Source organism: Xenopus tropicalis, chromosome 6 (assembly GCF_000004195.4).
Source record: "Xenopus tropicalis strain Nigerian chromosome 6, UCB_Xtro_10.0, whole genome shotgun sequence".
Classification (NCBI taxonomy): domain Eukaryota; kingdom Metazoa; phylum Chordata; class Amphibia; order Anura; family Pipidae; genus Xenopus; species Xenopus tropicalis.
Genome location: NC_030682.2, coordinates 106,754,516 through 106,778,761, shown reverse-complemented (window position 1 = coordinate 106,778,761; position 24,246 = coordinate 106,754,516). Strand labels below are relative to the sequence as shown.

The window sequence follows — 24,246 nt, the reverse complement described above, 5'->3', positions numbered from 1 at the left end:
GACCGCAACATGATGCTTTACACCTGCATTTGGCGCTTACAAGCCCCTATGTCAATACAGGCAGGTAAACAAAATGGCCTGTGTTTTGTCCTGTGCTCCCCTGCTGTGGAATGCAGGAGAATTCCACCACTGGGCGAAACACCTGTATGTATATCGCCTAACACTATTTCACAGAAGCACATTATCACTTGGTGATAATCCTGTGTGCTGTGGTGTACCTTGCATTGTGCAGAAAGGAGGCATATGGTAGTATAACAACACAAGCAGGGGGGTCAAACAAATGGGCAGCACAAAGCCACAATATGCCTGGCAGCCAAGACAACACAGCATTCACAGCATGTGAATAAGGTACTGCTTTATTTGACCAATCTTGTAGTATAGCCTTACCTGTACCATAAAATGTGGCCTGCACAAATACAGGACATTGGGGATTTAGTAATGCATCGGCACATGAAGGTGCCAGTTCAACAGGAAAATCTCTAAATACAACCATTTTGGAAATAAACTCCATGGTTGGATAACCTTGTACCCCGGGCTGGTGCCCCTGTTAGGAGAAAACTGCACCAGCCCAGGGTACCTGTAGCGAGCGCTTCCTTCTTCCGTGTTTCTTCTGCCGGCAAAATCTCTGGCCCGGCGCATGCGCATTAGAGTGAAAAGCGACTTTGTTGTTAACGTTCGACTTTTCACTCTAATACGCATGCGCAAGCGCGCCGACGCGGAAGAAGGAAGCGCTCGCTGCTACCCCGGGCTGGTGCTGTTCTCTCCATACAGGGGCACCAGCCCGGGGTAAAAGGTAAGCGATTAAAGTCACTTGGAGATGCCTAAAATTTTGACACCCCCAAGTGACTTAGCCTTTCCTTCTCCTTTAAACGTATTGAGTAAAGAGACAAAGACTGATGGTTTCAGAAAAAAACTGCAGCAGTCAGAACACCCTGCTAATGATTGGCTACACAAGGGAGGAGGGTAAGGTGTTCTTCCTACCAAAAGTCTCCCTAAGAGCAATAAACTAAATAATACAAACAAGCCAAGAACTAAATTATATAGACAAGCCCATTTGCTACTTAATAATAATATATGAGCCCCCAAAATGATAGGGTATAATTAACCCACTAACAAAACACTATACAGACTTACAGAAATACAACCTGCATCACACATATAATTTAATAACATATTACTCCTTGCTCACATTTTCATTTTTTGCAATAAAATATTTTTCTTTCCAATAGCATCACTTCAGGAGGTGGCTTTGGTAACAATGTTTACTTTACCTCGCTTGGTGTACTGACTAGTTGGTATCGGAGCAGACTTCAATATACAGGTACAGGATCTGTTATCTGGAAACTCATTATTCAGAAAGCTTAAATTATGGGAAGGCCATCTCCCATAGACTCTATTTTAATCAAATAATTATCATTTTTAAAAATGATTTCCTTTTTCTCTGTAGTAATAAAATATTTGATTAAACTTTATTGGAAGCAAAACAATCCTACTGGGTTTTTTTAATATTAAGGTGATTTTTTATTTGGAGATCCAAATTACAGAAAGGCCCATTATCTGGAAAACCCCAGGTCCACAGTATTTTGCATAACAGGTTCCATATCTGTACTTGAATACATTTTTTTTTGTTATGCAATTACATAGATTAATTCTTGTATAGCAACAGGTTTCATGTTTAGCTTATTGCTTAACAAAAGATACTTCTGTTTGTGAACACTTCAATAAACTTCAATAAAAATGCCTAATTATCAACTACTCACCTGTGCTGCTCTGAATAGTCCTTACTGTAGTAGCTGTGCGTGGGGGTGATGATGGCCTAAGCAACAAACTGTCATCATCTTGAGAACAACCTTTCTCGATTGCTCGAACATAGCTGTGGCTCCTCATTCGAAAACATCCGGGCATTGGAAGATCCAGGGCCTCCACTGCCTGAGACTCAAGCTCACTAAATACAGACTCACAGACAGATTCAAACTGACCATTCACTTCCATTTCACTAACCTACAATAAAAAACAAAGATGTTTGGTTTTCTTTACATTCAACTGCCAAATAAATATTAGCACTACTAAATATATTTACAGATCTGTTGACCATACTGTAAGGGCTGTGACACACGGGGAGATTAGTCACTGCGCAACAAATCTCCCTTGTGGCGGGCGACTTATCTCCCCGAAATGCCATCCCACCAGCTAGAATGAAAATCGCCGGTGGGATGTCATACGCGGTGCTGCGATTTGCTGAAGTTTCCGCTCAAGTTTCGGCAAATCGCAACGCCTCGTATGCCATCCCACCAGCGATTTACATTTTAGCCAGTAGGATGGCATTTCGGCACATCTCCCCATGTGTCACAGCCCTAGGGGTCAATAAGATCTCTGTTACCAGAGCTCATCAGAGCCCACAGCAATATAGCCCTATAGGGAATTAATTTCCTTATAATATTCAGTTATTCTGACAAATGAGAACTAAAAACTCATTAAAATAACAATAAAACCGCTACTAAAGTGTCTTTCCTTCTGCGTGTGTGAATGAAGAACAATTTGGTTGAATCTGGAACCAAAGCCAACCCCTTATTTGCAAATGCAAATTAGGCCAAATCCTACTATAAAAAGGCTCAGAATCCAAATTTTGCACAATCTTCATTTCTTAAAATGAGTGTTATCATAAACTGAACATTTTCTGTAAAACTGTCAGTCCTGTGGGATATTAGACTGCTGTTTGTTGCATCGTCTGATCTACTTTGAGTTGTTTTTGTAAATGTATCAATGCATAAAGGCCAGCACAACCCCATTACTTCTTTATCATTTATATCTTTCTTTTTGTAGGTCCTACAGTTGCCAGTAATCGCATTTATAATTTCTTTGACTGAGTACTCGTGCCCCTCTAATCCAATATAGACCAAAGTTGGAAAGTGCTGGCCAAACTGCACTGGTTGTAATTACATTTAGTGGATTATTACTGTCAGTAGTACAATCTGATTTACCATCAAGAGTGGACCCAATTCTAAATGTCCATTTCATCTTTATATACAGGTGTTTTATATATATATATATCACATACCAATCTAGCATCAATTTAGCATGAAAAGCTCACCTGGCTTATTGTGCTCATGGCTCTCATGTAGCTCTCATTCCTTGAACGGAATTTGGGAGATGTAAGAAGTGCTGCTGGATCTAAGCTATCCATGCTTCTGTTGATTGACACTTCACTAACAGCCCTTAAGTAACTGTGGCTCCGAATCTGAAGCTTTGGGGAATGTTCATTTGAAATTCTGCAAAGACATAATATCTGCATAAGTGCAAGTTTAGTTACCATTAGAAGATATGGGTATTGGACCCCTTATCTGGAAACCCATTATCCAGAAAGCTCCAAATTACAGAAAGCTTGTCTCCCATAGACTCCATTTTAATCAAATAATTCAGAATTTAAATAATGGTTTCCTTTTTCTCTGTTGTAATAAAACAGTACCTTGTAATTGATCCCAACTAAGATATAGATAATCCTTATTGGATGCAAAATAATCCTATTGGGGTTAATTCATATTTTATTTATTTTTTAGCAGACAAGGTATGGAGATCCGAATTACAAAAAGACCCCTTATCCAGAATACCCTTGGTCCTGAGCATTCTGGATAATGGGTCCTATACCTGTACCTTATATTTAATGTAGACCTTTTTTTAAAACAGAACACTAAGCAACTGGGATTCTCCCCAACTGTTGAGCATGCTACTTTAGTTTTGTTGCATGGAACACATCTATTGTGTCACATTTCTCAGTGTACTCAAAAGTCCTACATTGACAAACAATTTCATTATATAACTTTGATTTGAAGTAGATGCTATAGTGCAGGAGAATCTAGGATATGTCAAAAAAGAGCTACATTTTCCCAACACTGGCCTCTCTAAAGGAAGGCATACAATATCTGGGTTCCATATATGTATTTTTATCAGCAGAATGGAGAAACATCTACAGGGAAATATCAGTCATAAATATATTAGCAAGTTATCAATAAGATGTATGACCTCCATATATATATATACATATCATGCACAAGACTGAAGGCCCAATACAGGTGATGATTTATAAAATGCTAAATATGAATTGCTACTGTTCACTGGTGTAGAAATTGACATTTTTTTATATAAAGTCATGAAGTTTAAGCGTTCCTTCATTACCATTGAGATTAAGTGGAACAGGATCAATAGTACATTTCACAAAGGAAATAACATTTTTGTCCTATAAGCTGCAGTCGCAATGTTTCCTTGCTAGAAATGTGTCTAATATTGGTGCATGGATAATGCAGTTAGTAATGAGTGCAATCTGTTCAGGCAACAAAGGAAATACAAGAAAAAGCCCCTGAAGCACCAAATACAATTTGCACCATATCAAAGGATGGAACTATATTGCACTTCATCCTCTTTTCTTAGCAAGAACAAATGTGTAGATGCTCTTTTCATACCCAGCTAGAGGTTCTGTATCATGGGTAACAGATATACAGTTTTTTTGAGGCTTGAGGGCAACTAGTGTAAAAACAGAAAATACAAATTTCATTGATGGATGGTTTTAATAACAAGCTTTGGGGAAGAGGAAAAACTGCACTGTTCTTCCCAACACCAAGAACAATTATAAAACAATGTATCCCTTGCACAAGCATGGAGTGAGCTGCCATGCAACTAACTGGAAGAGAAATATGATTCATGGTTTGTTTTTAAGAACAAGATATACAGTGTACCCAGTTTAGCAATGCAAAAATAAATAATTATTGAATTTGGCTGAATGCTCCACTACAAATTCTGATTTATATATGAAAAAAAAAAATTTGTCATGTGCCATTTTCCAGGATTTGGCGTATGCCAATTAAGCTTAATGCTTGGTTTCAAAGTGATAAGCTTGCTATAAACGGGAAAATAAAAAGATAAAACAATGGGCAACTATTCAGCTAATTAACCTGTTAAGTGATCAGGGCTCAATCAGATTTTAATTGTGGAGGCAGGAAAACCCCATTGTATTGCCCTCCTATGTGATACAAATACTGGACATTCCACCACTTAGGCTGAAATATTTTTTGAGAAATAAATGTTTGTCCACCATACATAGTAATTTAGGTTGAAAAAAGACACACGTCCATCAGGTACAAACGTTATGTTTATATAAAACCTACCTAAATGATAGTTGATTCAGAGGAAGGCAAAAAACTTCCAATTTGCCACATAGGTAGAAGAAAATCCTTTCTGACTCCAAGATAGCAGTCCCTGGATCTCCGCTATCCCAGTATTCCCTCACTTGTACTGAGAGCTATCTCCCATAACCCTGTATTCCCTCACTTGTACTGAGAGCTATCTCCCATACCCCTGTATTCCCTCACTTGTACTAAGAGCTATCTCCCATACCCCTGTATTCCCTCACTTGTACTGAGAGCTATCTCCCCTAACCCTGTATTCCCTCACTTGTACTGAGAGCTATCTCCCATAACCCCTGTATTCCCTCACTTGTACTAAGAGCTATCCTCCCCTACCCCTGTTATTCCCTCACTTGTACTGAGAGCTATCTCCCTACCCCTGTATTCCCTCACTTGTACTGAGAGCTATCTCCCATAACCCTGTAATTCCCTCACTTGTACTGAAGAGCTATCTCCCATAACCCTGTATTCCCTCACTTGTACTGAGAGCTATCTCCCATACCCCTGTATTCCCTCACTTGTACTGAGAGCTATCTCCCATAACCCTGTATTCCCTCACTTGTACTAAGAGCTATCTCCCATAACCCTGTATTCCCTCACTTGTACTGAGAGCTATCTCCCCTACCCCTGTATTCCCTCACTTGTACTGAGAGCTATCTCCCATAACCCCTGTATTCCCTCACTTGTACTGAGAGCTATCTCCCCTACCCCTGTATTCCCTCACTTGTACTGAAGAGCTATCTCCCCTACCCCTGTATTCCCTCACTTGTACTGAGAGCTATCTCCCCTACCCCTGTATTCCCTCACTTGTACTGAGAGCTATCTCCCCATACCCCTGTATTCCCTCACTTGTACTGAGAGCTATCTCCCATACCCCTGTATTCCCTCACTTGTACTGAGAGCTATCTCCCCTACCCCTGTATTCCCTCACTTGTACTGAGAGCTATCTCCCATACCCTGTATTCCCTCACTTGTACTGAGAGCTATCTCCCCTACCCCTGTATTCCCTCACTTGTACTGAGAGCTATCTCCCCTACCCCTGTATTCCCTCACTTGTACTGAGAGCTATCTCCCATACCCCTGTATTCCCTCACTTGTACTGAGAGCTATCTCCCCTACCCCTGTATTCCCTCACTTGTACTGAGAGCTATCTCCCCTACCCCTGTATTCCCTCACTTGTACTGAGAGCTATCTCCCATACCCCTGTATTCCCTCACTTGTACTGAGAGCTATCTCCCATACCCCTGTATTCCCTCACTTGTACTAAGAGCTATCTCCCATAACCCTGTATTCCCTCACTCGCTAAAAAGCCATCTAACCCCTTCTTGAAGCTATATAATGTATCAGCCAGTACAACTGGTTCAGGGAGAAAATTCCACAACTTCACAGCTCTCACTGTAAAAAATCGTTTCCCAATATTAAGATGGAACCTCCTTTCTGCTAAATAGAATTAATGTCCTTGTGCCTTGTCCCTATTTATATTTATACATAGTTATCATTTATTCTTCTCCAGCATAAACAGACCCAACTTCCTATAATATCCCATTTGAGCAGCTGAGACTAGAACTGCAAGGCATATTCTAGGAGCCTTACCAGAGCTCTGTAATGTGGAAGAATGACCCTCTCCTCCAATAAATGCCCCTTTTATTACAGCTCAAAACCTTATTTGACATTGCTTGCTACAGCCAAGTTTATTATCTACAAGCACTTAATTATGGATTTGTCTAGTGCAGTCCCATTAAGGGTATAATGGCTGCATATTTTTACCAGTGCATGACTTTACATTTATCACTTAGCGACCCAGATTGTCAGTCAGTCCAGATCCTGCTGCAAGGATCCTGGATGGAATAAATTGGGATGTAGTCCTGGTGTGGAGGACTGAGGAACGGTGTCGGCAATCCCCCTGCATCGCACAGTTTTCAGAATGGTTATGGCAGTTTACTTTGAATTAGCAAGGCTAATTTCTCCTAAATTCTTAATTTTTGCTAATGCGTATACATTGCAAAATTGCTTCTTTGGCACTGAAAAGCCATATATAAATTTTTATTACAAAGGTGAACCGACCCTTTAAGAATTTTATTAATGCCTCTACTCATAATAGTGCTTAGTGCACAGTGTAATGTTTCAGTTCTGGGATATCATAAACAGAATCTTATAAGGAAACCAACTGCATATACAGCAGTTCTTTAAACAAGTCTAAAAACTTTTCAATTGTTTTCATACATAGTTTTTAAGTTTTTGTAAATACAGGTTATAGGACCCGTACCAGAATGCTCGGACAAGGTATCCGGATTAAGGGTCTTTCCGTAATTTGGATCTCATACCTGAAGTTGCTAAAAAATCAATAAACATTAATTTACCCCCAATAGGATTTTTTCATCCAATAAGGTTAATTATATCTTATGTTGGATGCAAATTACAGTACTGTTTATTACTACAGAGAAAAAGGAAATCAGTTTTAAAATTCTAAATTATTTGATTAAAATGGAGTCTATGGGAGACAGGCTTTCCGTAATTCGGAGCTTTCTGGATAACGGGTTTCCGGATAAGGGGTCCAATACCTGTATTTGCCTTCTTCTAACCCTTTGCAGGTTTTAAATAGGGGTCACTGACCCCAGCAGCCAAACTATTGCTCTGTGAGGCTACAGTTTTATTGTTATTGTTACGTTTTTTTTTTTTACTTATATTTCTATTCTGATCCTTTCCTATTCAAATATCAGTCTCTCATTTAAACAATTGCCTGGTTGCTGAGGTAATATGGACCCGAGCAACCAGACAGTTGCTAAATAATTCAATAACCACAAATAAAAAATGAAGACCAATAGCTAATTGTCTCAGAATGGTACTCTCTACATCATACTAAACATTAACTCAAAGGTGAACAACCCCTTTAACAGAAATGTGTGAAATTCAAATAACCAATAACTAAATCTGCAGATTAAAATTTCCCAGGAAACCCCAGTGTTCCTGAAGTGGTACCACAGTGTTGGATATGGTATTAGGCTGATGCCACACTAGGCGTATGGCATATATTTTCAGCAAGCTGAAAAACGCTTGCCAAAAATATGCGCCAAAGCAAAGTCTCACGTTTTATGCGTATTTCGGCTACATGTGCCTGCACCTGAGCGTATTCCATTCATTTGGGTGCAGGCACAGGTAGGAGGGTATGGCGCATATTTTCGGCAAGCGTTTTTCAGCTTGCTGAAAATATACGCTATATGCCTGGTGTGGCATCAGCCTTACTGGTCATACTAAAAAGAAATACATCTGATTTAAATCCAATGTGTATATTGCACAGCTGAAGTATATTTCATTGAGCAGAATAAATGTTGCTGTTACTTAACAATATCATGTCCTCCGCAATCATGAACTTTGCTGCCACATTTAAAAGATGACTTGAATTAAAAAAAAATTGCAGCTTAAAGCAGAATTTGTTTTAATGATTATCAACCCTAGGCAGGTTAAGACCCTGATAGGGCTACTTAAAATGTGTTAATGAGTACATACTTCATAAATGTCATGGAAATTTCCCTGGAACAGTTATAACTGTAAAAATACAAGGAGAAGAAATTGTATAAAGTGCATAATAAAATCCCAGAACCAGATGGCACTGTCCCAAGAACACTTGAAGGTGGTTAGTGAATAAACAGCTGAGATACTAATCATGATCATTCAGTAGAGATAGAAGTGAAGCCAAAAGACCTGAAGGTTCCAGATGTTATGATTTAGAGAAAAAAATAAAGCGCAAGGCAAGCAATTAAACAAAGCACTTTAACCATCAATTGCAGCAGCATTTAGAACAGCCTATAATAGCTTTTAAAAAACTATTGCACCACTAGAGCTGATTTTAAGGAAGTTACCACTTTTTCTAGGGAAAAAAGAAAACATTTTCTGTTTTTGTTTTAGTCGTGTGGTTAAAGCATGTGTGAAAAGGAGCATGCACACTGATGCTGCGGCCGCCGCGGAGTACATTGACAAGCGATGCGGGCAAGGGAGCACAGACTAGGGATAGAGTGCCCCCCAGCGTTGTGCCCTAAGCAGGTGCCTCTTCTGCCTACTCATAGTTCCAGCCCTGGATACATAGGATTTTCCCAGGCATTTGTTGCAAAATGTCTTAGCATACAGTTACCTTAGGCTATGGGCATTATACAGAGAAAACAATGGAAACTGACACCCAAAGCTCCACGGACTTGCCAGCTGGCAGGAAGTTTCCCACTACCTGTAATAAGTTCACTCTAGAGCAGTGTTTTTCAACCTTTTTTGGGCAAAGGCACACTTGTTTCATGAAAAAAATCACGAGGCACACCACCATTAGAAAATGTTAAAAAATTTAACTCTGTGCCCAGCAGCAGTGCCCCCCTAGTACACTGGTGCCAAGAGCAGTGCCCCCCTAGTACATTGGTGCCCAGCAGCAGTGCCCCCCTAGTACATTGGTGCCAAGAGCAGTGCCCCCCTAGTACATTGGTGCCAAGAGCAGTGCCCCCCTAGTACATTGGTGCCCAGCAGCAGTGCCCCCCTAGTACATTGGTGCCAAGAGCAGTGCCCCCTAGTACATTGGTGCCCAGCAGCAGTGCCCCCCAGTACATTGGTGCCAAGAGCCAGCCCCCCTAGTACATTGGTGCCCAGCAGCAGTGCCCCTCTAGTGCTGCTCTAGAGAATCTAATGGACTGACTCAAATAATGACCCCTGTCTTTCAATAAATAAACCCCTATCTACCCTTCTTGGTCTTACAATTCCCATCCATCTAATTTAATTACATACAGATGACCTCTTACTACATCTTAAATATCAAGAAACCATCCAACATCCAGCCCAAAACCCTTTGGTAGTTAGAGCAACGTAATTACATTTCAATAAAGGATTGTATGGTTAAATTTGGTATTGTGGCCTATATTTTTTTACTATCGGAGTACTGGAACTTTACAGACCCCTTAACTTCTTAACCTACTCTAACCAAAATCTCTCAGGGCCTGTTTAAAAGTAGTTTTTAAAAATTTGCACTGAAAATAAATTCGGATGAAACAAAGGCAAACCTGAGACTAGCTATCACTGCCTGTAATTTGTATGCCAGGAAGGTACAGAACAGATGCTTGCATTTCTTATGGCTATTTTTAGATTTGAATGAAAATGTTCAGAAATGCAGTTATATTCAGAATTCATGCCAATCATGGGGGATTATTTACACTCAAATTCATTTATTTTGCGTTGAGCCCTTTCCCACCATCAGCTTGCATCAACTGTACCTAATGCAGGTATTAAGACCTATTATCTAGAATGCTCAGCATATGGGGTTTTCCAGATAAGGGATCTTTGGATCACCATACTTTATCCAAATGAAAACCATTTCAACAATAAACAAACCCAAATGGATTTTGTTGCCACCAACGTGGATTAAGGGGCGGTTCAGCTTTAAGTTAACTTTTAAAATGTTACATATAATTTATTTTTCTTAGCAACTTTGCAATTGGTCTTCATTATTTATTTTATATGTTTTTGAATTATTTGCCAGCTTTCAAATGGCGGTCAGTGACCCCGGCAGCTACAAAACTATTGAGTTGTGTGATTACAATTGTATTATTATGTTGCTTTTTATTCTTTATTTTACTATTCAGGCCCCTTTCTATTCACATTTCAGTACCTCACTCACATCACTTACTGATTTCTAAGGTAAACAAGACCCTAGCAACCAGTTAGCTACTGAAATTCCGAGTAGAGAGCAGCTAAGTAACTGCAAAACCACAAGTAATAAAAAATGAAAACCAATTGCAAATTGTCTCAGAATAGTTAATTTAGTTAATTTAGTTAATTTAAAGATGAACTACCAATTAAATGGAATTCAAGTACAAGGTACTGTTTTATTATTACAGAGAAAAAAAAAATCACTGAATAAAATGTAATTATTTGTTTAAAGGACATGTAAAGCCTACATTTCTCTAAAATGTATATCAGTTGGGCAGGTCTCCCCCACCCAAATGGCATCATTTGTGCTGCATATATCCCCTCCGCTTGCCAGCACCATCACATTTCCCTAAAGCAAATAGCAGCTTTCACCCGGCAGCCATTTTTCCTCTGACACATCATCAGTTACATTTAAATCTGCAAACATCCACAAAAACCCTTATTCAGCATACATTTCAGCAAAAATGCAGGCACACACAGGCAGACAGTTGACTTTGATAAAAAATTATGCTTTTTTTGAGCACTGTAATGATTAAGCTGAACTATGGAGAGGAGAAAATAAATAGGAGCAGACAGCTAGAGCTGAGTTTTTATGAGTTGAGAAAAACTGAGCATGCCCAGGAGCCAAGAGCCAAAGCAAATTCCTGGGGGATGGGGCTGAGTGGGTTACAGGTGAGCTTATTGACTCAGCGGAACCCTGGAGCTAATGCCATCCTTTAAGGTGGTGGTAGATCCAGGGTCCCTAATTAGGTGCTGCAGTGAACTTGCGCCTCAAAAACTGAGCATAAATTATCATTCTAATGGCCAATGCTAGAAGTGACACAACCAGGAAAGTTTTGCAAATTCTCATTGACACATGCAACTGAGCTTGGATTAACACATTGCCCACATCAACCCTCAAAGCTGCATTCATGATACATTTCTATACTTTTGTAAACAATAGTAAATGGCAAAAACCATGCATCGTTTGTAAAAAAAACAAAAACATTGCATTTGTGGACAAAATTGCACTTTGCAATCTGCGGATCATAAGTAAATGACCACTATAATAACCATTCTTATGCCAGAACAAGATGCTTTTTTAGGTTCAATTTACAAAAGTATAGTCAAGTATCATGGCTTATGAAGCATTACATATGAATACAAACTATTTATCTGAATAAATAGCACAGTTAACTTGCACTTGGTGCATAGAAAACAAATCAGCATGTAAATAAGATGCAATTATTTGGCTTTCAGCTAATAACTTTCTAGGTCACAAAAGCAATTGTACTTGGCTAAATTTGCCTTTTCAAAGCCAGTGACTGCTACAATAATTATCATACACATAAGACAATTTGCTAAATGTCTTTGGTTGTATGTATTTTATAGACATCTTTTCCCACAAGATTTCTGAGTGTATCAGAAGGTTAAGCAGAAGGCCAGTTCAGACAATATCTAGTGATTCTGTATTTCACTTGTCCAGTCACACTGGGTGGTAATTTTTACACATCCACTTGTGTTGCTTAGATGATGGCACCAAATTTATGGTATCTACAAATAACTATATTAAACTATATTAAACAATCTAAGCCATCCCCCACAAACCCCCGTCCACTTCTTTCCATCTGCCCCCCTCCCTGCCTCCTCCCTGCAGAGTCTGTTACATGGAAAAACATCACTGTTGTTAAGTCTGACTTATAGAAGCACATGCTCCATCTTCTTTTTCTTAAGGTCGTTTTCTGTTATTTTGCTGACAGACAGAGCTTTCCAGTGCATGCGCAATTGGTGCTAATCCCATAGTAGATCCAACTTCACGTGGGCCAGAAAGATCTATGTCAGCAAACCAATAGAAAAAAATCTTGAAATACAGAAGATGGAGCTGCTGCGCTACTCTTCATCTATTTGTCAGAGTTACAAACAGGGCCGATTTTCTGTGTAATCGACTAGTGAGGAGAAAGCAGATGGAGGGCAGTGGATGGGGTGCTTTGTGAGGGGTTAAGTTCTCCTTTAAGATCACTAAAGCCTTGGATACTATACTTGTCCAAGAAGCCATCCAAGTTGCCCAGCAGGGTATTCCACAACCTCACTGCCCACACTGTGAAGCACTTATTTTAAATGAAAGTTCAGTTCCTCAAGTCTAAACATGTGGCCTCTTTGATCTTTTCTATGTAAAAAAATAGATTCCCCGCTATCTATATTGCCTTCTAAGTTACTTGTAAAAGGTAATCAGGTACCCTCACAAGCACTTTTTCTCCAGATAAAACAACCCCAGACTTGACACTCTTTCCTCATAGTTAAACTATTGTGTTCCTTTTACTAGTTGCACGTCTCTGCACTCTGATCAGTTCATTAATATACTTCTTAAGGACCAGGGCCTAAAACTGCACTGCATATTCAAGGTGAGGCCTTACCAGAGACCTATAAAGAGGCCTTTTTTTATACAAGACAGCACTTTATTTGCTTTAGCAGATACTGAGTGCACTGCCTGGAGTTACATGGCTTGTAATTCACAACAATCCCCAAAATCTTTTCAGTTAAAGAGGCCCCCAACTCATGAATCTATTTAGACAACACAAGCCAATGTAAACATTGCAAGCAGAATGGCAAACTGATGGGTGAATATAACAGCATTCATCAAGGATTAAGTTGTGAGTGCAATACAGGCAGCGTGCCACTTGTCTACTTTACTAATAGCCATAATAATAAACAGTTTTCTTCATATTGAGTTTGTTTAGCTAAACTTTAGGGGTCATTTGAGACCTTCAAGATCTTAACAGGGCCCTGTGCTTACCACATGGCCTAAGGCAGGCTGTAAAGACAGGGGTAGCTTTTGCCACCAGACTCCGAGGTCTGCACCTTGAACTGGATTTTTTTATCTGTCACAATGTGCAGACAACTGTCAGAGTGGGGGAGACATAACTGCACGTCTTTTTTCAGTCTCAGAAAATGAGTGAGTTAGGTAGTCTTATATATGTTACTTCTACATTCACTTTTGGAGAAATATTACAGATTTCTTGCCTATTACTGACATGGAAATAGTGCAACAATTACTTTAAAGGAGCAGTTTCCATTTTCCATGTATGTCTACTTAATTTAATGTAAATCAACCACAAATTAAATATATTTCATCTTAAATCATCTACTGTAGTACTCAGTTTTCATCTTCAATTAGTTCAGCTAAAACTAAACCATATCTTGAATGCAATATGGTACACAACTTTTAAATTAGACTGAATATCACTGTACATTAATGTTAAATAAAGGCTCTCTCCAAAGAAATATCAGAGCTTTGTGTTATCGGCTATTTGTTTTCCTATATGTGCATGCAGTTGTTATTATGTGCCCTAAATACTACTGTCAGTTTCTGCCCCAGGAGAAGAAAACCTTTTTCTTTTAAGGAAGTCTTCACTTCACTGGCCATGCATTTTAAACATCTGGATCATCACATTACATATGCATCACCCTGTATTGCATGGAAGTGCCTTGGGCACAACATGGAAAATCTTCTAATTCAGGGAAATCTCCCTAAGAGGAAAACCAACAGCAATTCTATATCTATGTGAATTTTGAGCCAAGTGCTTTAATTTTAACCATATAAACCTTACGCTCGACAGAGGAAGATCAGATAATTTGTACTTTCAGTCTAATGTGCTATAATTAACCTCAGAGAATTGTTACCAGGTTATATTTAATGCCTTCCCTGGAATGTGCTTTTTTTGAAAAAGCTGTCTTGCAACATGCTTTCGGTATTGCTTTTATATATACATATATTACCAAGTAAAAAGTTATTCAGTTAGTCAGGATTTCAATATTGCTTCCATCTCAGATCAAAAACAAAGAACCTTGAACATATATTACCAAATAAAAGTTATCAGAACAAAAACAAAGAACTTCTTTGTTTTGGACCTCTACAACTGCTAAGTTGCAAAGTTTTTGCAGACCAAGGAGTGCGTGACAGTTTTCTGCTGTTTGGTTGAACATAACTTACCAAATAAAAGTTATTTAAGGTCGCATTTCGACACATCTAACATCATATATTAAAAAAAAAGTGTCAATCACAGTCCTTCCCACCCCCAAACCATAAAACTAAAATAACAAGAATTCATATCTACAGTACATCATATTTTCCTTTGGAAGCTCACAGCCAAAATGGTTCTTGGGGTAGAAATTTTAGGCAGCTGTAAGGCTGCTATAGGACTATTTGAAAGAAGACTGATTCTTGGAAATAAATATTGGGAGGCAAATTTAAAGGCCAACAGTTCTCTGTTGCCAACTTGGTAGTTCTCAGCAGGAGAGCCCAAAATTACTGAAGAGGTAAGCACAGGGATCAAGTCTGCCCAGGAGTTCACTTTTTGAGATAACATTTTTCCCATTCCCAAACAGGTGGCACTGCAATTACAATCGCATGACAGGTTTTAAGATGGACATGATGATGATGTCATTTTGCCAATGGTGGGTTCGCCCTATTCTTTTGGTGCAACCAAACTGCAGCAAATAATGCCCAGAGGTAGCTCCAGGGCCCCCATGCATTACTAGGTGCAGCAGGGCTCAATTTGGAACAGAGGTCAGGAAGGACTGAGCACGCCGAGTGCATCTATAAGGAAGTGTATTGCACTGAGACGTAAATGCCTTGAATGAAAATGGATTTGACGTGCAACTGACTGCATGTAAAGCATGGGGGCTGCAACTGTACTTTCAGACTTACAAAGGTGTCCCTTAGACCCACAGTACAAAATAATGCCTGCAGTTCTAAAAGCCTTTTCCTCCAGAAATTAGATAACAAGTTGCATTGGTTACTCTGAGAAAGTCTGATTGATGGTCAAAAGAGAGGATGTGGCAGTAGGATTTGAGAGGAAAACTATTAAGCTGCCTCTTCCTAAAATGGGTATGCACCATGATACGTCTTCAATAGCCAATGTCAGATCAGGCAAATCATCCTTGTGATGCTCCGTATAACTCACCCAAATGGCTTCTGCCGTGTTATATTCACCAATGCAATGATATTGTTAGACACAAACTAGAGGTTACGTCCAACCTCCAATTTAGTCTGACAACACTAATGGATATTGGACTCACTTCAGGTGTGCAGATGGGTAACACAGAGGAGCCAGAGAACAATGAAACAGAGAAAAGTTGTCTGTAGTAAGCCTTCTTTTTTCTCTGTAATAATAAAACAGTACCTTGTAATTGATGATGACTAAGCTACATGAATCTTTATTGGTGGCAAAACAATACTGGGTTTATTTATTGTTTAAATAATGTTTTAGTAGACAGAGTGTGGAGGTACAGTTACCTGGAAAACACCAGGTCTCGAGCATTCTGTATTAAAGGCCCTATACCTGTAACATCAAAACAACCCTCCACCAGTGTACTATATTTCATAATATGATTTAATTGGTGCATAGAAGTTTAATTTGTATTTGTTTAAACTTCAACTTAATTTGTTAATTTGTTTTTAAGATTATCATATCTCCCTATAAAAGGGGTAGTAAAAATAAATTAAGCTGTTAGGTAAACTATATATACATATTTTTTTTTAGCTGTATAGTGCATACAATTTGTCTAATTGTCTCTGGTTATATTAGAACCTGATCACCAAATTCAAGTACACAGCAATATAATAATTCAGAGAGTCGCTTCCTGGAATTCATTAGAAATAGACTAAAGGTGACCTTGAAACAAAGAATTATAATTGGGAGAAGGAAGGATGGCCATCTGATTTGTACAGACTGTTCCTCTCCCAACCATTAGTACAGCTTGCGCTGGCTCAGAGTCATACAATAAGAGCCATTTTTATTTTCCATTACAAATCTGGTCAGTTTCTATGCAGAAGGAGCCAGCAGCCCCCAGAGACAGATATATGAAATTCATGTGTTTTGCAAATTGCTACATTTTTTTATTAAACAAACCTGAGAGTCATATTTAATTAAAACATACATCATGCTTTCAAACAATCCAGCACAGCTACAGTGCTGCTCAATGTATTTGTTGACTCTGCTTTTCTTGTAAGTTGCCTTAACAAATACCAACTATTATCCAAGATAAGTCAGCTTATATAGGCTGGAAAGTTAACTTCCAGCACAACAATAATTCAAGCCTATCTTATTTGCACAGATTCCTAATATAGATCTTCGGGGCCTTTTTAGTGCAGTAGGCTTATTAAAGTTTTATTGTACCATGTCATAAAAGAAGTAGAGCAACCTTGAGATATGCCTTTTTAATAAGTGGGTTGAATTAAAGGGATGTCTAATCTGGTTAATTGAAGAGATGCAAGGAAAACACATGAAACTGAATGAAACAGATTTTTCATAGAGTGTAGAAATATTCATAAGGACTTGGTATTTTAACAATAACTTTTATATCACAAGCAGAAGTGACTATGGAGCCCTATATACCATATATGTCAGTGCCAAATGTGTGGCTGCTGCTTATAGTTGCCATCTTTGTGGGAGGCTAAACCCAAACAAAGGGGACGTGACAGTGATGCTGGACATGGGCATGATGACATCAGAAGCAGGCACAATGATGTCAGCGGTATTATGATGCTGAAGTGGGGTTTTTACATCATTTGATGCAACTGGCTGGAATTCTATCCGGTTTTCTTAGTGTTTTAAACTGGAGAGAAAGTTTCAAACTGGACAGCCCTTTGAAAAACTGGGATGCAAAACCAATACAAAACCACATGGGTGGCAACCATATCTTTATCTATATTCTGCCTGATGAGTAAATCCAATCCTTCAATTAATGGTATTGGATCTATTATACAGAAATCAGTTATCAGGAAAGCTTTGAAATACAGAAATGCTAAGTTTAAAAAATTCTAATTGATCGATTTGCTTTTTTCTTTGCTTTTGTAATAATAAGAAATTAACTGTATTTGATGCTAACTAAGCCATGTTGTGTGTGGCTACAATTATATTATTATTGTTACTTTTTATTGCTCATCTTTCTATTTAGATCCTATCCTATTCATATCCTAGCCTCTCATTCAAATTATTGCCTGGTTGTTAGGGTAATTTAGACCCTAGCGATCAGATAACTGCTGAAATTCAGACTGTAGAGCTGATTAATAAAAAGCTAAATAACTAAAAAAAAACAAAAATAAAACATGAAAACCAGTCACAAAATCTCAGAATATGACTTTCTACATCACGCCAAAAGATAAATAAAGGTAAACAACCCCCTTTAATAGAAATACAGGTATGCAACATCCAATATCCATTCATTTAATACAAACAAAAAATTAAGACAAATTGAACTGAGCTTTATTAGACGTAGGGTAGAAAATATGGGCTTTGCAGTACATAAGGATACTCTAAAATGTTACTGTTAGAACCAATTTTAAGACCTTGTTGGTTTAATGTTTTGTTAAAGCTGTCAGTTTTCTACCATACAGGCTGAAGAACATTTTATTGCTGCTCTTGTAAAGTAATTTATAGCAGTTTTTCACCAGTTAAGTCTTTTATAACTGAAAATGATTCTTGGGTCTTGATTTAATGTAATGAGAATATATATTGTGCTGCTGCACTATAGAAATTTGTGCGAATTTACATTGTAATGTTCTTGCCTTTTATAATGTGCAATTTATACGATCCCATTTTGTGGTCTTGCTCAGCTCAGTAAAAAACATAAGGCTGACATTTTTCCATAAGCATATACAACAACAGCACCCCAGTTGATAATGAATGGGCAGTTTTATTGCACATCCCATGGTGAATTCTTATATTTGCCTCAACAATATAAAGCTTCCCACTCCCCATTCAAAGATGCAGAGCAGTTTCCTTTGCCAACATATTTAAAATATGCTTAAAGTCTACACTGCATAGATAATATCTGCTTAAAACTGGATAAGTAAACAAATAAAACATTGTCCTACCAAAATATTACTAATAAATACTTAAAAAAGAACCTATGCCTTTAGCCCTGTGGAATGGTGCAATCCAGTAACTAACAATATCTTGTGGTATTTAGAGCATTATTCAAAAAGAAAATCCTGCAATTTACCGAGAATGGTGATATTTAAACTTTATTCTGGTATCCATGAAAACAGAATGTAGGAGGCAATGCCATTTTTAAGATGCACTATTTAAGTAACAAGGTTTGAAGCACAGGCTGCACAAGGGGCCATTATATGATCTTGAAGAGCTATAATTTGACCTAATGACTCCCATAATATGGCTGCCCCTACAGTTATGTAATCACCACAGAGTTTAAAAGCTGGCAACAGACTAATTTACTAACACCGTACAAAATGACCTTGGGGCAGGAAACCACAGCAAGAAAACAGCAATTAGCTGCAGGTAGTATACTGAAAGCAGATCTGGATGCTATGGGTTACTACACTGAAATTGTTTTGCCTGATGTTATTAACTGAACCCCACTAAGGGCTGATGAAATCCTTTGGCTTTTACCAGATGTAAAAACACACAGTAGAAAATGAAACTTTGCTCATGAATTCAGATTTTGTGTTCCTTACCCCAGGTTAGGCTTATTTGCAGTACCGATATTACTGGACCCCAAAGTTTGATCACAATGTGCCCTTTTTGTTGAGACTGGGTCACAGAGGTACTGAATACATTTTGGAAGCCATAGTTCTGTAGCATCTAAGTTGTTAAGTATTCACCTATCTACAGTATATCTATATAGATCTCTATATATCAGACTAATTTTTGGGGGCTCAAATTTGCTGTCATTTTGGGGGCTATTAAGTGTCTTTAATTGATTTTTAAATATAAAGGCTGACATATTGTCACGAATGCCACCTCAGACATACGTGACCAGGCGGGCGGCTGTAAGCGTTAACACATCAACAACACAGTTTCTCGCTAACTCCTGCAATCAACCCCAAACAGATCCAACGCGCCGAACTAAAAAACTACCACCACCACGTTTTAAATGCTGCAAGTACCCAAGTCTAGATGTTCTATTGCACACTGACGCTTCACAGAGGCAAATCACCCTAGACTTTCTAGCTAAGCACTCTAGCAGACACTCCAGCAGACAATGCAAGTTAGTTTATAGACAACACACAACTTTCCCGCTAGCAAACAAAGGGTTAAGCAGACACACTTCCCTTATAACTAGCAAGGGGTTAAAACACATTTAACATACACACTCCGCTTAAGGCATAAAGGTTCATTTAGAGCACAAAGACAAACTTATTAAATTTTATATTTAATAATCCAAAGTGGACAGTGCATATATTATATAAAAACAGTGAATGTTACAAAATGACATACAGGTTGCAAACAGTTATAAAATAAAAAGGGGTAAAAATGCAGAAACCTACATACATAACCAATAGAATGGTTCTATGTAATTCCTGTTCTGGGAGGACAGAGAAATAGCGACATATACCTCCCAAGCAGCTCGGTCCCCAAAGGCCTATATCTTCCCAGTTGTCTGGGCCATTGATATACAGGCTACAAGGTAGGTCACGCCCCCATCCAATGAGAAAGGTGAGGGCGAGTCACCATTTGGAAACTGGCTGTTCTGGTTACATTTTATTTTCCAGCTAGCCTCAAATACTTATGGGTATTCAGCAAAATTACGGAACCATGAGCATTATGTGGGAAATGATATTCTCTTTTCACAGACACCAAACACACCAGGCCTAACACATATTATTCTGGTTTTATCAGAATATTGAATAATCCCGAGATGGATCATCATAACATGGGAGTGTTTGGAGTTTGTGGGGAGCTCAAGCTAATGACTGGGCGCCATGATTTTTATCTTTGGTGAAAGATATTTATTTTATGGGCCTAAAGAAATATTAGCTAAGAATCTGCTCTGAGATAGACCACCCCACTGTACCACAGGCAGGGTCGGACTGGGGTGTGAAGGGCCCACCGGGGCTCCTGTCCCAGGGGCCCTGCAGGTGCACTCAGCCGGGTGCGTCCTCTAACCCCCCCGTAGGGGCCCCCCTAACCCCCCTCTCAGGGCCCCCACCCGACGTCTTCCTCGAGCGCATAAATTTGACGCGTCAGGGGAGGAGCGTTCGGGAGGGGGAGGGCCGGCAAGGGTTGGGTCTGGGCCAGGGCCCACCAGGATTTTTCCCGGTGTCTCGGCGGCCCAGTCCGACCCTGAGCACAGGTATGATAATTTAGTTACCTTGTTGATTCATTTGGCCCTGTCTGGCTCTTCACACCTCACAGTCCCCTAGCTAGACAGTCCGTCTTCACCGTCTTTTAGGGGGTATTTGTGAATTACCCCCTACTGTGAAGGGTTTCCCTCAAATGTGGATTCCAAACAGACTTTCTTAATTGAAAACTTAACTTTACTGCTCCAACAAGACACATATCTCAAAGTTAAACTTAACTGAATTACTGTAAAATGTATATATATGTAAACAACTTCCTGAAAACTTTGGCAGTGCCTGTGTATTTTTGTAAATATCCTACATAAACATTGTATCTTACCTTTACAATAAATTTAGAAGGAAGCAAACCCCAATTTTCTGTTAATTGCATTTCAACAATAATTCAGAGTATTCCTTATCTTAATGACTCAACGGATTGCATGTAATGATTAAAGAAAGGAGTAGATCTGAATCTATCCTTAACCTTAATTAGAAATGACTCACTTCAAATAATCTCATTAAATATTAATATGTTTTGGACAGTGGATATTCCAATACAAATCATGAAGTCTGTAATTAAGCATATTACTGTACAAAAAACAATCTCACAGAGATTAGAATATAGGATACCAACAAGGGGCTTTCATAAACTGTGATTATACAAAATAGGAGAGATACAGGAATAGAACTCACATCACATTTGTCCTAAATTTTATCTGGAAAATACTTTATATGCTATTAAATATACAAAATATGGTCAAAAGTATCCAGATACCCCTTTTAAAATTGCATGTCCTGTGGGGAAAACACACACTGATGAGGTTCACACTGATGAAGTTGCCTGTAGAAGCAACTTGAGTACAAGAACAATTCACCATCAGCACGGTGGACATCCTCACAACAGCTTAACCATGGGCAAGGCCAAAAGTCAGCTTAAGTGGTTTAAAGGGCAATGACGTTGGACTATGAAAATATATTCTCTAGAGTAAAGAATCACACTTCTGGGGGAAAGCTACCTGTCTGAATGTGAAATACTGCATGTAAAATCTGATGGAGAAGTAATACAGTCAGGTGGTTTTAAGGGTCGACTATGGGTGCCTGGTTATTATTAAAATAAAAGTTAATAGACAATCTGCTGCTTCATACTTTGAGGCAAGAGTTTGGGGAAGATCCTTTCCTTAATAAGAACAATTATTCCCATGCCCAAAGCAAGGTCCATACAAAATTGTCTTATTGCGGCAGATCTTAAATAGTTCACAGATATACACCACCTCTCAATATCAGTTTTACCATTTTCAAACTGATATCTATAATGCCTGCCATAAAACAAGATTGGACTGTTGTAGGAAGCAACAATGACATGATTAAATCCATACACTTACAAAAATTATTTATTATTATTATGGTATTTCCAAAATACACTACTTTGCATAATACTACACATTGTTCTACGGGAATAACCAAACCACAGATGACAACATGATAAAGTTGCTGGCATTTTGAAAAAAAAAAAATACAGTGGGCTAAAATATATGTCATTTTTTTTGCTTTATATTTGGAGGCAATTGTTATTGCCATTTATTTAATAACTGGATGGACCTGAAGGAAACAATACTTTTTAAATATTACCTATAAATGCAGTGTCAGGAAAAAAACTGTTCTGATTGAACATTAGAAGACAACATAACTTTTAACTAGTGCCCCCTAGCTGGCCTATCACCACAAAAGCTACACAAGCAGAAGGTGACACTTTAATCTTCCCTATGTTGTCAAGTTCCAGTAAGTTGTTCTGAGCACCTTCCTAAAATCAGCATGTTGCCTCACTGTAGGATTTTACTTGAATGCTGCAGGCAACATGTATCTGTTTATTGCCCATTTCAGTTTGAAAATAATAAGAAAAGATCCATGCCAGCATGTCTTGTTGAAAGAAATGATTTTAGAAAGGCCAGATATTTAACAGAAACTGACCTACTTAGCTATACAATGTATCTTAATTGTAGTGGATGCTATTAAATCAGTTTCACAAAAAGGTTTTAATGCCCATACAATTATGAGAAATGATATGTAGGGTCATAATACCAGGCATAAGAGCATACTTTCATACATTTCTGCCCAGCACCTGCCACGACTCTCTAACTTGCACATTTGAATGATGTACAAGTTAGAGAACTGGTAGGGTCATGCCTACATGCCTCTACTCTCCCACCACTCATTAATGAAAACCGTACAGTCAAATGCAGTGTGAATGGCAAACCAAAAGCAGGGTGCAAAGTGGAAAAAACAGGAGAGCGCACCAGTTTTTTGCAAATTAAGATTTTTCAAAGACACATAAGATCATGGCACATCTGCTTTAAACCATAAAATCGAAACTTTATTAACTCTATTAAAAACAAGATCACTAAAAAATAGGAAAGAAAGAAAAGAAAGTATTAAAAATCTATACACACCCTAATTTTAATATAATTTTAATATTTTCTTTTCTTTCCTATTTTTTAGTGATCTTGTTTTTAATAGTTCAGTTGTTTTAGACTTAATTCTACTAGATATTCCCAAATTAAAAAGAAAACAAATGCCCACTGGAAGACATAAGGCAGAGCAGCTCATTGGCATAAGGGAAAAGCTGACATTTTTAGAATAGTGTTTACAAAAGGACAATTTATTACAAGTAAACACTTAAAAATATTGTCATTGGAATAATTATGTATTTGCACCAAAGCACAACATGTAATATTATGTAAAGTAGTGTTCTCTGGGGGGACAGTACTTTATTTCTGTAAAAGTTATTGTCACTTTTTATGTTTGCCAGAGGAATCCATTTCCTAGTACTTGGGTGACTCTATTAACTTTCTGGCAAGAGAATCAATAATAATAAGTCTTTTCTCACTCCACAATTATCCTTAATATGGACAGCTAATTAACATTTATTGCACTGTTGCTGATTTAATAAAGACAGAGAAATAAGACAACTTAGCTGACACAGAGGAAACAGAAACATTTAACTTATAAATTGCATTTGTGACAGATAATAACAGAAGCTTGTGTTAAACATCAGGAGGTCATTTATCAACTTCAAAATTTGAATGTCTGATATTTATTAATCGCAAAAAATCTGAAAAATGTAAAACTTTGACATTAAAAACATTGTGACTTCATGTACAAGTCAATGGGAGTTATCCTAGGCAAAATGTTTCTATTTCTTCAAGTTTTTTGACAGTTTGTAGACCAATTGAAAATGAAGGTAGAATTTGAATTCTGTGCATTTGTGTTTTTAGCAAAGATTTGTTTGGTAAATTTTTGAGTTTATTTGAATTAAAAAAAAACAAAAAC

The 24,246-nt window shown here is 38.2% G+C and overlaps 1 protein-coding gene across 3 annotated transcripts in view; it reads right to left on the bottom strand.

The window, feature by feature from the left end:
* The window catches only part of dlgap1 (discs, large homolog-associated protein 1), a 340,814-nt gene that overhangs the window by 92,598 nt on the left and 223,970 nt on the right, over nt 1-24,246 (bottom strand). For all 3 annotated transcript variants that reach the window (XM_031903257.1, XM_031903258.1, NM_001130357.1), the window contains 2 exon segments: nt 3,092-3,269; nt 1,761-2,001 (listed from right to left, as the gene is read on the bottom strand). In XM_031903257.1, the coding sequence (XP_031759117.1) occupies nt 1,761-2,001; nt 3,092-3,269 (419 nt within the window).